The sequence below is a fragment of the Balearica regulorum genome, chromosome 3 (genome assembly GCF_011004875.1).
Source record: "Balearica regulorum gibbericeps isolate bBalReg1 chromosome 3, bBalReg1.pri, whole genome shotgun sequence".
Taxonomy (NCBI): Eukaryota; Metazoa; Chordata; class Aves; order Gruiformes; family Gruidae; genus Balearica; species Balearica regulorum.
The window spans coordinates 82,528,453-82,542,762 of NC_046186.1; the positions used below are offsets into that span (position 1 = coordinate 82,528,453).

The window sequence follows — 14,310 nt, forward strand, 5'->3', positions numbered from 1 at the left end:
TTAGTTTTTTTTTTCAAAATATATGCTAAGGTGGCATTTAAGTTACATTCACTCAAGTACAGGCATTAATTTATTTCAGTTGTTTTGACTACAGATACTTTTTTTTGTCATAGTACCATAACTTTACATACACATAAAATGTTTGATAGTAGCTTTACACTTTTTACGTTAGCCCTGCTCTGAGTGGGGGGGGTTGACATCTTGAGGTCTGTTCCAACCTAAATTATTTCATAATTCTGTGAACTACTTCCTTCAGTGAGCTAGGCTGAGTAATACTTGGATTTCCAAGTTCTTTTTAGTTACATTAGACAGCTGAAGAGTGTAAGATCTTTCCCATCTGTATGGTTAAATAGCACTGTCTTTGTTATGGATGCTGTTATAATCCTCATGTACACTTGCTACACTGTCAACAGTGTCTTTAATTTTTAGAATATATGCAATATCATATCTGCCAATTTCAATACCACCTGACCACATAGCATTTGTATTTCTTCATTTTTCTCTCTCAGATTTCAGGGGTTTTTTTTCTTTTTGCTTCAACCTATTGATTTATATTTAATGGAATTATTTAAAATAACATGCAATAACATCTGTTTGTTCCCCAGCTGTAAATGGTTCTGGGCATGTGCTGTCTCTTCTATTCAACTGCCTGGTATGTGGCACCCTAACCTCTGCTGCTTGATGCTAAGAAATGTACTTTTCTCATCTCATTGCAGAAAGGGAGGTGTGCTAGACTCAAAATGGAGTTGAAAATGGTGTAACTGGTAGGAAAAATATGCAGCCTTGAAATATTTAGTCAAATGTTTATTTCTGACTGTAGTACATGCAGTGTTTGAATAACAGTCCAAGTTGACCTTTTATGTTAGATTGCACAAAGTAGTCTTCTCACATCCAACTTAGCCTCCTTCTCTGAGATTTTTGAATCATTCAGAAATAGTCATAGTCTCTGGTTTTGCTTATGTGAAAATAAAAAAGGATTTTCCTACACTTCTGCATTCCTAATCTAATTCAATTTTTTTGAATTTATTTTCAAATGGGCTTTGTACTTTTAAATATTTGAGTCTGTGTTTGCCAGAAGGAAAGCACTAATGTAAGTATGAACTTTACTCTTTGTGGAAAATAAAGAGTCTGAAAAAATGTTAAAAAGAAACCAGAAAGTGCTAAACTGACTCTTACTCAACTTAATATTGCAAGTGTATTGGAATCTGAAAAGACAATTGAAGGGATTTGAAAAAGAAACAAGTTGGGGTGAGTGAGCAGGGTACGTACGAGATTGCAGAAGTGAGTTCTTGCAGGTTAGCAGCCAGCAAGGGCCGGGAAGCTGTGGAAGTGGCAGAAGGATGCTATAGTAAAGGTTGCTAGGCTACTGCAAGGCAAGCATTTATGGAGTGCTACTCAGCTATGCCGAGTATTTTTCCTACCCTGCTGCTAAGTAATCTGTGTATAGTATTGCTGTTTTCCTGGCTACCTGCCGGAAAGGGAAGTTGGAACTGCTAAGAAACATTGTCCTTTTGTAGGATGAAACTTGGCTACCTGCCAGTTATTACCTTTTGCAAGACTGACTGTTTTTGGTTTCGGTCACATTGACTGACAAGGAATGTCAGGAATTCTGCTGAACATGTTTGAAATGGAATAGCAAACAATAGGTCTTTGATTCAAGTATAAAAGTATAAAAACTCTTGCATGAATTTAACTTGTTCTGGAGGTGCTGACTCGTGAGCTCTTGGTTTTGTCTGTACCATTTTGGCCTTCATTTCTTCTAACTCTGTGTGAAGCAGCGTACTGAAAATGGAATGTGGATTCTCTTTTTTCATCTCGATTTGATGTGATTTTTGAAATATTTGTAAGAGTAATTATTTCTTGCAATTGCAAATGCAAGGTCATCAGTTTTTCCTTTGTAAGGTAATTCTTTGTCTGTATTTTATTAATCGGTTCCCTGTACTGTGTTTTGCCGTACAATAGTTGGAAAACACATGCGTTTATGATTCTTCTTATTTGTAATTTAACCTTTGATCTTTGTTCCAGGATCATTTTAACAGAAAGTTAAAGCTAACATTTACTACTACAGACAGTGACAGAGGAACTGAATATCGACTTAAAGTTATGGTGTGTTAATAATGATTCCTTTGCACATGCTTTTTCCTTGTGAGCTCTAACACCATAACCTAGTGTTGGGGTTTAACCCTGCCAGCAGCTAAAACAACCACATATCCATTTACTCACACACCCCCCCCGCAGTGGGATGGGGGACAGAATTGAAAAAGAAAAAAAAGGTAAAACTCGTGGGTTGAGATAAAGACAGTAAAATAGGACATTAGCTAATTGCAAAGTGTAACTGCCTCCCGGCCAACTGCCCCAGCTGTATGCTGAGCATGATGTCCTATGGTATGGAATATCCCTTTGACCCATTTTGGTCAGCTGCCCTGGCTGTGTCCCCTCCCAGCTTCTTGGGCACCCCCTGCCTTCTCATTGGCAGGGCAGTATGAGAAGCTGAAAAGTCCTTGACTGGTTGGCAGCAACTAAAACACCAGTCTGTTATCAACATCATTCTCATCCTAAATCCAAACCACAGCACTATACTGGCTCCTAGAAAGAAAATTAACTCTGTCCCTGCCGGAACCAGGACACCTAGTTCTCTTTTAACACTATTTTGTGAAGGTGTATCACAACTCTGCCAGTAATGTTGTATTACAAACAAGTCAGACACTGAATACACACTGTAGGGTGCAACAGCATAAAAAGACAACTTACTCTTTAACGTCCATGAAGGTGCAGTGGATATAACAGGGATTTGATCCAAGTCCGGTGTCCTGTTGCCAGTTGTGGACTCACAAGCTGAGCTAACTCCTCTGGTATAGTCTCCCAACTTGTACTGATTTGTGGCCTGAGGATTTCTTGAACTTAAACCCACTTTTTTTTATGTTACTGCTCTTTATGGAGTTGTCTTCTGTGAATTTGTGTTGGTGCTTTTAAATCTATGTAAAATAACAGTATTTGCAAATTCTGCCAAGAATTCCAAAGTTCACCTACTTGTGTGTTGTGTGAACGACTGCCACGTGTTTGATTCTTATCTGCTAATTTTGCTCGATGATGTCCATTTCTTGTGTTGAGAAACCATCAATAATTGTTACCTATAGCTTTCTTAATTCCATAGGTGTTACAGATTCTGTTCTCAGCTGTTTCTTTTCCTGGGGGAAGACTCCTTATCTATTAACCGTTCCTTGTAGCTGTGGCCATGCAGTTTTGAGCACCCTGGTTGTGTCTTTCTCTGTGCCTCTTTCAGTTGTTGCATACTTTTTGAGATGAGTAGGAACCAGGATTGTGTGCATTATTAAGGATGGATTTTAGTGACATAATGTGTCCATCTTTGTTTTCAAAGTCTTTTATAAGAATTCTTAACATTTGTTTTTGTTTTACTACTACTGCTATTTTTAATACTTCAGAATCTCGTTCCAAAGTGAATACCCTTCTCACAGCCTGTCATCATCTGTGGGATGTTAGGATGCTGGGCTTTCTTAAACTTATGCTTTACTTTACATCTCTTTACAGTGGATTTCTTGTGCTAGTTTAATCTCTACTTACACAGTTGCATAAAGAAGTCGTTACACTGTAGATATTTCTTGCTTAGAATTATCAAAAACCTTTTTCATGTTTAAAAAAATTGCAATAATATTTTCACAACATTTAAGGTATACAATTATTTATGCAGTGCAAGTTGTATGTGAAATTAATAACAGGACCAGATATTTTGATTTGATTTCCATTGCATTAATTTATAAACTCAATCTTTTGCAGTTTTGTTGCTAGAGAAGATGGAAAATGATGACATTTGTAATAAAACTCTGAAGATTACAGACTTTGGTCTGGCTAGAGAGTGGCACAGAACAACCAAAATGAGTGCAGCAGGGACTTATGCGTGGATGGCCCCAGAAGTTATCAAGTCCTCCATGTTTTCTAAAGGAAGTGATATTTGGAGGTAAGAAGTTTGTTTGCTGAAGACCATGTTCAGTAGACCTGTTGAGGTTTTTGAATTAATGTTTATTTGAATTTTTTGTGGTTTCCTAGGTTATTGTCTCAGCATATGGCAAGTATAGCTGTTCTAAGAAACGTTCATTTCTCAGCATCTAGTTCATTTGGTCTACCTTCAGTTATTCACAACTTACAAATTGGGGGAGGGATAGAGAAACTAACAAAATTTTTTAAATTTATTTTTAAGAAAACAAGATCTCATTAAGAGAAGCCTTTAAAATATCCATTGGTTAAGATACTTAAGTATTTTATCTGGAGTCTTAATATAAACAACCATATGCTCTTGATACATTATATGATTGATCTCATATTGGCATGTTTGCTTAATATCAGATGTCTGAAAAGTCTCGTTCTGCATAAGGAAATGAGACCAGCGAGTTATTACCTTGTATGTCTGATAAATAAAAATAAGTTGCAAACCAGAACTTTGCCAATTGTTAACTTAAATTAGTGCTGTTTTGTAGGAACCTAGAATGTCATCATGTGTAAAAGTGAACATCAGATCGAAGTTTTTATATTTATAGGGATTTTGCTTTCAGTAGGTGGAGTCATGAGAGTGTTTTCAGCACAAAATTGTTTTAACTTGCTCTAATTTTAAAGGTGGGGAACAGCTTCTGTTAAATTTGTGAATTTCTTGTTAAAGGTGTTATTGTGGGTCATATAAATAATATGGCTTTGAATACTGATGCTATTTTTGAGTGGTGTAGTGTGGGATACCTATACTGTAGAAAAGTAATTTAAACTTTAGTTTTGATTTGGTTCTGTTTTGTGAATGGGGAAAAGCAATGATTGCACAATAGACTCTAAAAGCTGCTGTGCCTCACCCTGAAAAGTCTACATTTCCTTTCTTTTTGAAATGTTTTCTCTCTGAAGGATCCAAGGTAGCTATTCGGGGAAGGAGAGGAGGACTTTAATCAGTTCTCTCATGCCTTCTTCTGCATGTTCTATGTTGTATAATTCTTAAATAGGGTCCTATTTTGCTTAGATGCCTGATATTCTACAGCATGAAGTAATACTTTTGGTATTCTCAGAATGATTCTATATCTGCACTGCTGTTTTGTGACACCAATTTGTCTTGTGTCTGGAACTGATTTTCGGCATTTTGTTTACATCGGTCTGAGTTGATACCCGGTTGAGAAACATCTTTGGCTTCGTTCTTTTTTTCCATTCTTTCTTCCTTTTTTCTTTAATTTTTTTTTTCTTTTGCGGGGTGGAGGTTGGGTGTAGGAGTTTCCCTAATCAGCTGTATTCCATGCTTAATTACAGGTCCTGTCCAGTCTTGTTGCTGTGATTTTAGGTATCTGAGGGGGTATGCTTTGGTGCAATTATTTTATATTCTGCTGCAACATTAGTTTACATTTTTGGAACCTACAGTATTTCTCTTCTTCGCCTTCTCTCCTGCACGCCTCTCTTGTAAAAATGTAAGTATTTAGCTCAATGATGGACGTCTAACAGGAGAGGTTTTTAAGTAGAAAGGCTGTGTTGTACAGTATAGTTTAGACCTTCCTGGCTTCTAAAGATTTTCTGCTTACTGCACCTTGATCTATTCTATTGCTTATCTTTACTCTTTCTTTAAAAGAAAAGAAAATAAAGAATACCCGGGTTATGGGAGGGTTGTGGGGTTTTTTGTTTGTTTTAAGAAGCATTCAGGTTACAAGTTTAAGTATGGGTGTGTCTAAGACCAGAACACAGTATATTTCAGGAAAGTTCTAAACTTCAGTTACACATACTGAGTGCTGAGTCTCAAAAAGAAGTCTGCAGACCTCTTAGTAGGAGGGAAGAAAAAAAGGGTGGTAGTTGGGGCAGCTCAAGTATACTCACACCTGCAGCTAGTCTTCAGAATCAGCCAGTGCTTGGAAATGTTGTGGGGGTGTTTTCAACCTTGCAGGCTGCATGTTCTCGGGTGTCATCCTAGATAGCAGAACTGGTTCTTCCCAGGCCCTGCATGTGCATCCTTTTGCTTCCCAAACCAGAGTTATAACGACTGCATTTATTATTCTTTGGCATATGCTTCTAAATTCCCAAGAATTCCACTCTTTTCAGCCCTACCCTTCCATTGAACATTAGGCATTTCTTAATGGTATGTTACTCTTGGGTTTATGTATGGATCCTGAAAGTGCAAATATGCCCACAGATTTCCCAGTGCTGATGGTGTTCTTCAGCAGTGGCCTTTACAGTAACATGTGGCTCCAGCTCCTGGCAAAGCTAGGAGGCACTTACTGCACAGCAGAATTAGCAGCTGCATTTACCTGGCACATTCATATAATTTTGAAGTGATTCATGTAGCAATGCTGAGTAACCTCTGCTTTAGAAGATGGATTGTAGAATGAAATAAACTGAGTACTTTACCTTCATTTTGATCAGCTTTTAAAATTTGTAAAAACAACAAGTTATTACAGGAATGAGATAGAGTAAGGTTTAAATCACATTTGACATCAGGAGAATAATTTTTAATAATGAAAATACTTAAAAGGACATGTTTTTGAAAGTGTATTAGTTTCGGTGGTTTAAAAATGTATGCTTCAAGCATGTTATGCCTGTATTTTTGGCCTTTTGTTGAAGATGGAAAAGGAGCTTTTGCTCTTTTAAAAAAAGCTATTTCTTGGAAGCTCTGACTGTACACAAAGGACAACTGTACGTGGGCTGGTGGAATTTAATACACAAAGTAGCTACTTTTGTAGTTGAGAAAGTTAATAAGTAGTTGTTGTCCTAGATAGTGATAGATTAGTACCTCCCAAAAACTCCAGTATGGCAGGACTAGAATGTCTTTAGGGTTCCTTCCCACAGTTTCCCCCCCACAGCGCTGGCTCTTGGTATTTGATATTAAGACTGCTCTCATTAAAAGAGACGCTTTCAGGCTGTTACTGTGTTGGTCTGTTTAAAATTTTACAACCACCGTCTTGGCACTGTTGAGAACTACTTTGGATTAAAGGCTTGAATTGTAAATATAACTAAAGCTAATAGTGTGACACAACTTTTTATAAAAGGTTATTTCTTTTTAAATTTATTTTTCTGCTTAACTTCAGAGTTCATGCTAGAATATGTATGGAATAGTCTGAACAAAGGAAGTCCTTGAATTAAGAACAGTTTACGCTCTCTGAGAGAGCGTAATGTTACTTTTACGCTTTCTCTCAGCCCACACATGAGATGTAGTTCAGTAGAATTCCTCTGTCACACATAAAATGTGTATGTACCACAGGAAGTGTTGTACTCATTATTGTCAGAAGTACCACTGATTTAAACCAAAATTGGAATTCATTATTTTATCCTTCTTTGAGTATACAAGCAAGTGCAGAGATTAGACTGGAAAAAATTGAGAGGAAATTATTAAGAAGCCTAGACTTTTCTTTTTTATTCTATTTTGTATTTTTTAGGAATGAACCATATTCCTCACCTTTTAATTAACTGTTAACTCCATAAATTCATGAGTTTTCTAAGATTTTATGATAGACAAAACTTCTTAGATAAACAGAATGTAGATAAACAAAACACTGCTGATATTCGTGCTGATATAGCATAGTTTGCTGTTTTATTATTTATTAAAGTGGTGTTGTCAGGTCTTGTATAATGCCAAATGACTTTTTCTCATTAAGGAGAGAGTGATAGAAAAATTTTAACATGTCATCTTCTCCCTGTCATGTTTGTTGTAGTTGAGGTAGTATTTCTAGTATTAAAGGGTACATAGCCCTTACCTCCCCAGTGCTGTATGCATTTCTCCTCATATAGGAGAGTTCAATCCCATCCTGCAAAACTTGCAGGTAGTTCTTCACCCACCTGGAGAGAAAGGGCAAGAGCAATACTTTGTATTCTGTTTTTTCCTCCTTGCCTTTTACTATTCAAAGCAGCAATAGGTTGTCCTTTGTATCCTTGTTCTACAGGTAGTGGTTCCTGGGCGGGAAGGAAAAAAACAAACCTGGTCATAAAGTCAACTTTAGGCTTACGTTCTAAAAGGAATAATTCCTGCTTCCACAAAAATGACTGTGAAAGCTAACCATTTCAGTGGTGGTGGAGTAGGAGCTCTAGAGCAACAGCAGCGAGCGTGCTGTCCCAGCCCTTTGTAGGTGCTTGGATCTTGGAGCAAGACAAGCATTGAGCGTACAGACCCAAAAGCAGATAAAAGCAACACCTGGCTCTTCTAGAGTGGAGAGCATAGCAGAAATTCTTACAGTTAATGTTGCTGCAATAGGAATTCCTATGTTTCTTGATTTCTGTACCTGACGCTGAGAAAAAAAATCTCTTCATGCCACAACCTTTCACTGGAGACAATCTTGGTTTGCTTGCTTGTTTGTTGTTTTTGTTTGTTTTTTTTTCTAGTGTGGAGAAATTAGTTGTGTGCCTGTAATCATTTCTCAGTCTTGTTGCATCTTCTGTGGGAAGTGAAAAGTTAACATGCCAAGGGGTTAGAAATACAAACTTCCAAAGCAAGCTGGGGCTTTTATGGTGTTTTTTATTACTATTATTAAAAAAAGAATTAGCACGTACATCTAGGTAAATTGTTGGAAAATGTTTGAAGAAGGGAACGGCCTGAATGCTCTACTGAAGTTTTTTTCTTTTTTTTTTTTTTTTGTTTTGTTTGGTTTTTTGTTGGGGAGATGGTTGCTTGTTTTCCTGTCATTCAGACTTCTTAATGTAAGTGAGATTTACCTGATACTAGCATTTCTATAAAAGTGACTTCAGGCTACATTTTGAATAGGAGTGCGAGCCAGTCTTAGTCGCATCCAATTTGGTTAATCGGTATTAGTGGAAAGGTGCAAGATGACTGAAGTAGAGCCGACTCTTAGAGGCATTCACTTTGATGTGGGAAATCCTCATGAATTTCAGCAAGTGGTTGGAGAGATACTTGTTTGTTCTTGAGTAAACAATGTGTCAGTATTCAGAAAATAACTGTTAAAAAAATTACCTTTTGTAGTTATGGAGTGTTGCTGTGGGAACTGCTTACAGGAGAAGTTCCTTACCGTGGCATTGATGGCCTTGCTGTGGCTTACGGAGTTGCTGTCAATAAGCTTACTTTGCCCATTCCATCCACCTGCCCTGAACCATTTGCAAAACTAATGAAAGGTATCTATGTTGTTTCTTCCTATGTATTGAAATAGTTATGTTTTGGGAGTATGTATCCTTGTCTGTAATAGTCACAGAGTTGCAGAATAAATGTTTTGTAATGTGCTGGCTACAAAGTATTTTGTTTTTCTTTTCACAGCAATCTGGTGTTAGAATGCGTTGAATGTGTTTCGGAGGAAGTCATACAGTATTACAATGTACCACATAAGTTCTTCACTAGTGATGAAGTACTTTTTTTGCTCTGGTTTTACTGATCTCCTTTTACACTCAAATTGCATTAATTTTCATAAACTACAGGATATACTACAGACCAATACAAGATCAAGATTAAAGTCCCAAGGGGAAGAATGGAAAATGCCATTTTTCCTCATTGTTTCTTCCTGAGTGTCAAAAATATTTTGGAAGTACTTTAGAGAGAAATAAACAATGCTTGCTAATGGCTATTTCATTGTGTTTAATGAATTTCTTGACCTTTTGTATGTATCCCTTCTGTCCAGTACTGCTAGTTTTGCTATTTCAGATTCTAAAGATAGAGATGAAAAAAAATTGACTATTAATACAGAAACAAATACAAAAAGTCCTCTGACTACAGGTAGGTAGGTATCACTTCTGTAAATAGAAGAGGAACTAGGGAATCCGTGCAGGTAAAGGGAACACATTAGAACTTGAAGTACAGTAGCAAGTACCTTGAAATTTATGTAGTTCTTCAAAAAGTTCTATGTATTATTAAAAACTGATGGGATTTTGATAAATTCTAGAATGCTGGGAGCAGGACCCTCATATCCGACCATCGTTTGCCTTAATTCTTGAACAGCTTACTGCCATTGAAGGGGCAGTTATGACTGAAATGCCTCAAGAGTCTTTCCATTCCATGCAAGATGACTGGAAATTGGAAATTCAGCAGATATTCAATGAATTGAGGACCAAGGAAAAAGTAAGTTGATTTTTCCAATTGTGTGGCAGTGAAGGAAAGGTATGTGTGTATGTGCATTCATGTGATACAGCAGATTTGAACTTTTGAATTGTGGCTTAGCAGTATAATACTAGAAACTTGATTTAGTAGTAGAGATACACTTAAGAGGATAAACTACTTGGAAGAGAGGATTTACTGTCTCATTAAAACATTATTAATTTAACTTACCTATTCTTGTTGGTGGATGTACTATTCTTAAATTCCATTCATGTGTTTCTGGACAGTATTTAAAGATAACCCTGTAACTGTCTTGCAGCAAACTTACTTTAGAAAAAAGGTTTGAATGCTGTTTTTCTCCTTTCTTCCCCTTTCTTCCTTAACAAAACCAACAAATGGTTCTGTATGCTGAAACTATAGCTAGAGGTATTTGAGTTGAAGTGAAATGTTTAGTTTGCCAGGAAACATAGGTTATTGTAGTAAGTGAGGGGGTTATCAAATGAATGGCTCATATGCCTGTAGGCAGTTGAATGCAAAACATATCCACACCTGTGTCCCCAAAGAAAATGGGTTGTAGATTTGTAAATGTGGCACATAGGCTCTTTTTAAAACGTAGTATTTTTTTTCTTGGATATTTGAATGCATCACTTAACAAACAAACCAGAGTTTATTTAGTCCTTAGCTCATCTTTATAACCTCTGCAAATTTTCAGCTGCTGCTGAACATTCTCCTCAGTTGTAGGAATGAAAAGCTTTTCATCCTGTTATATGACTGTATCACGTGGTTTCTTTTCCAAAAAAATGGTGTAGTGCTTTTATTTCTCTTCCCGAACAGACTGATAATATTGATCTTTCAGTGTTACAGTTTTGGAAATCTTCTTGCCAGATATTAATAAGACCAATTAAATCAAACTTGTATTCATGAATCAGCAAATCCAGTTTCTCTTGTTTATTGTGCAGATTCCTGTCACTGATCTTGTGTCCATACTCTGATATTGTGATACATTTGTGCTAAATGAGCGCTCACTGGTTTTGCCCTCTTTGACCTCTCTTTTAGTTACTTCAACTAGGTTTTAATTGCTCTGAGGTTTGTTTTCCTTTAGACAACTTGATAAAGATAACAGTTGGATGGGCCACGTGTCCTCTTGAATCCCTGTTAGAAATGCTTCTGGTAGAAACAGAATCCTTCTTTGCAGGTCTTTCTTGCAGTATAATTATTGCCCAGTATATATTTGTTGTCATTTTTCATTAAATGGTAATAGATGAGGAAGAAAACTGAGATGCAGTGACTTGTGAAGAAATCTTTATAAAAGATATAGTCGCTTAACTTTGACAAAAGCAACAACTAAATTCTCATCTTGCAAGTCACTGTGAGTAGCCTTTGTCCCTCACTTCTCATCAAGTGTCACAAATTGCTTTGTGGACTATTGGCTGGTGATGGGTGTGACATTACAGATCTACTGTAATATCAGTATATGTGGTATCAGAATTTATTGATCACCACTAAGATTGCAATGTCATCAGTAATAATCTTACATACTTCCTATCTGCCTTCTCCACCCTCTGCTTTACCCTCTTCCATTTTGGTTCACAGAACTGGGTAAGTGTTGTCTGTAGTCTCTGCCCTGCCTGCAGTGGGCATACAGGTTGCTAGAGCTGGGCTGTGTGCCTCTGTAGCTGTCAGATCTCTTCCTTTCCAGGTGGGTTATAGTGCCTCTACAGAAAGTAGAGACTTTCCTTTATACTTGCCATGGGGGCACCAGCCACTGTGTTTAATTGCCACAACCTGCCATGGGGTGTAACTCTCTTTTCTGCCCCTCCAGCAACTGCTCAATCCAAAAACTTTCCCCTTTTTACTCTGGGAGCAATTGTAACAGGCATTCCCATTCAGGGTTTGTATTGTTTTGGGTTTTTTTTAATTTTATTTTCTGGAGACATTAGTCCAGTATGAGATTTCCTTTTGAAGAAAAATCTAACTAAATCAAGCTTAGCATTAAATAAGTCTGTGCAAATTTTTGGGAGAAGAGTCATATATTTGGTGTAAAAGTGAGTTAAGCTTAATTAGGGAGGGGAAAAAATAAAATGAAATTTACTTCTCATATGCCAAAGTAAATGCACCTCCAAAGGCATCTGCCCTAATAAGATATACCTATTTAAGAATGAAAGCATGTAACTTTGACTTAGACAAAGTTTTCGTATGTGCGGGCTTATTTAATTCGGCACGTTACCAGTGTTACTGACAGATACTAGGGAGAAAGTAATGTCTATGAAGTATTTATATAATAATAAAACTATAAAAAAATAACAACCCTGCATGGTCTCATGCCCTATAAAAGAGGAACTTCTGTAGCTGGAGGAATTTCCTCAAGGGCTTACTGTAAATGAGCGATGGTGACGCCCACTCCAGGAGAAGATCACAATCTTCATTTCACAAATGTTCTTGAGCAACTTAAATATAGAATTCTTTCCTAGCTTCCTTACAATGGTTGTTTTAATTGTAGAGTGGTGTAAAAACATTGCATAACTAATTGCAGTAAGTCTGTTTTAATTAGTTTATTTGGAAAAGAGTAAATACTTAATCTCTCGATGAGGAAACACTATTACTTTTTATAGACTGTCTAACTTTTCAATATGAGCCTTCAATTTTTGCCTAGTTACTGAGCTTTATGGAACCTGGATTTGAGGACAAGAAGAGATGGGTAATCGACAGTGTCTCCTAATACATGTTTATTTCTGTATTAATACATTAATAAACATCTTTTCTATTTAAACTCCAAAGTACCTTTATTCTAAATTTGAATTTATGCAGCTTCTTCTTCCAACCCTTTTTTAGGTTGTCTGGTTTTGACTGGATGGGAGGGAGGATGAAAGTGAGAATTTGCAGCAATCTCTAAATTAAGTGATTAAATATCTTTAATTAAAAAAAAAAAAAAGAAAACAACCCAAACCCCAAAAACCAAACCAAAACCCCAAAATCTTACTTGCTGGCTTGAAGATAGGCTCCTTTGAATTTCCAAGAGGCAGGATTGCCTTTTGTGAAACTGTGTATGTTAAGCAGAGTGGATTAAGAAAAAAATAATTAAATATTGTGTTGAAACAAGTTCACTCAAAATCAGCAAAAATATGAAATTTGTCAGTCATTTTGATTAAATTTGAAAACAGCGATAAGCAGTGTGTGTATGCTACATAAAGAAAAAACAAGTATCTTTCTGAGAAACAGGTACTTCTCACTGAGTTTGCTTCAGTGCTAACCTGTCTTTTGACATACATATTCTTTTTGGCAAGGGTTTTTTTCCCCTCATTTGAAAACAACGAAGTAGTATAGTTCAGGAACTAATTTATTCAAGACAAAGTGGGAGTTAAAGAGCAGAAAATTTGTGGGTTTTTTGGTTTCACTGTATGGGATAAGGAATTGTGCTGGCGTGCAACATTGCTGGATACTGATGAGCAGAAGTAGGCAGTCTGCTCTGGAAAAAAAAAAAGATGAATGACACCACAATTATAAGATTGTACAGTGACAAAATTAATGAATTTTTAAACAGGAATAAGATTCTTTATATATACAGAACTTCTAGCATAGTTTAATTTCAAATTCTGGTTTTCTATTTTGTATTGAATATCAGTTTCTATCTAGGTAGAATTTATACAATTGTATGTAAAAATGACAAAAAAAAATGTAGAGAGAAACATACAGTATCCGTCACATTTTAGCTTCTCCTTTTCCTGTAGTCTTTTTTATTAGCAGTACTGACTACAACACCTCTGGGTAAGTCTGTTTCATGTGTAATATGCCCCATACTATGAAGGGAGGTCTACTTACATTTCAAATATATTTTAACAGATTTTGGAAGCCGAAGATTAAGATAATTTTAAGATGGTAGATTTACAGCTGTTTAGCCTTGGGGATTCATTTACCCTGAAAACTTAACTAGCTTCCTCACTAAAGCTTTTCCTTCTCCAAAATAAAAAAAATATAAAGGGAATAGAACAACTATTCTATGGGATTGATGGTTGGAAAGTCTATATGGTGTAATTTAGTGGTTAATAGCTATTTGATGTTACACAGATACCTGCTAGATTTTAATTAAGAAACAGCTGTCTTCTGTCTTATGGCTTGGTTTATCCTATTGCACTAATCCTCATTCAGTGTAATACTGATTGCTTTTCTAGATAGAAAAGTGCTACTTAATACATAGCTGAAAAGCAGGAAAGGTTAGAAAATTTAAGATAAAGGCATTCATTTGTGTGTTCGTCAGGTCATTGACTTCATGTTAGTGCATAGGAGCTAAGAGCAACTCTCACACTATGAAAGAG

The 14,310-nt window shown here is 36.4% G+C and overlaps 1 protein-coding gene across 2 annotated transcripts in view; it reads left to right on the forward strand.

The window, feature by feature from the left end:
- MAP3K21 (mitogen-activated protein kinase kinase kinase 21) overlaps positions 1-14,310 on the forward strand; it is a 40,441-nt gene that overhangs the window by 16,007 nt on the left and 10,124 nt on the right. For both annotated transcript variants that reach the window (XM_075748688.1, XM_075748689.1), the window contains exons 2-4: positions 3,796-3,976; positions 8,939-9,087; positions 9,846-10,021. In XM_075748688.1, the coding sequence (XP_075604803.1) occupies positions 3,796-3,976; positions 8,939-9,087; positions 9,846-10,021 (506 nt within the window). The remainder of the gene's footprint in view (positions 1-3,795; positions 3,977-8,938; positions 9,088-9,845; positions 10,022-14,310) is intronic.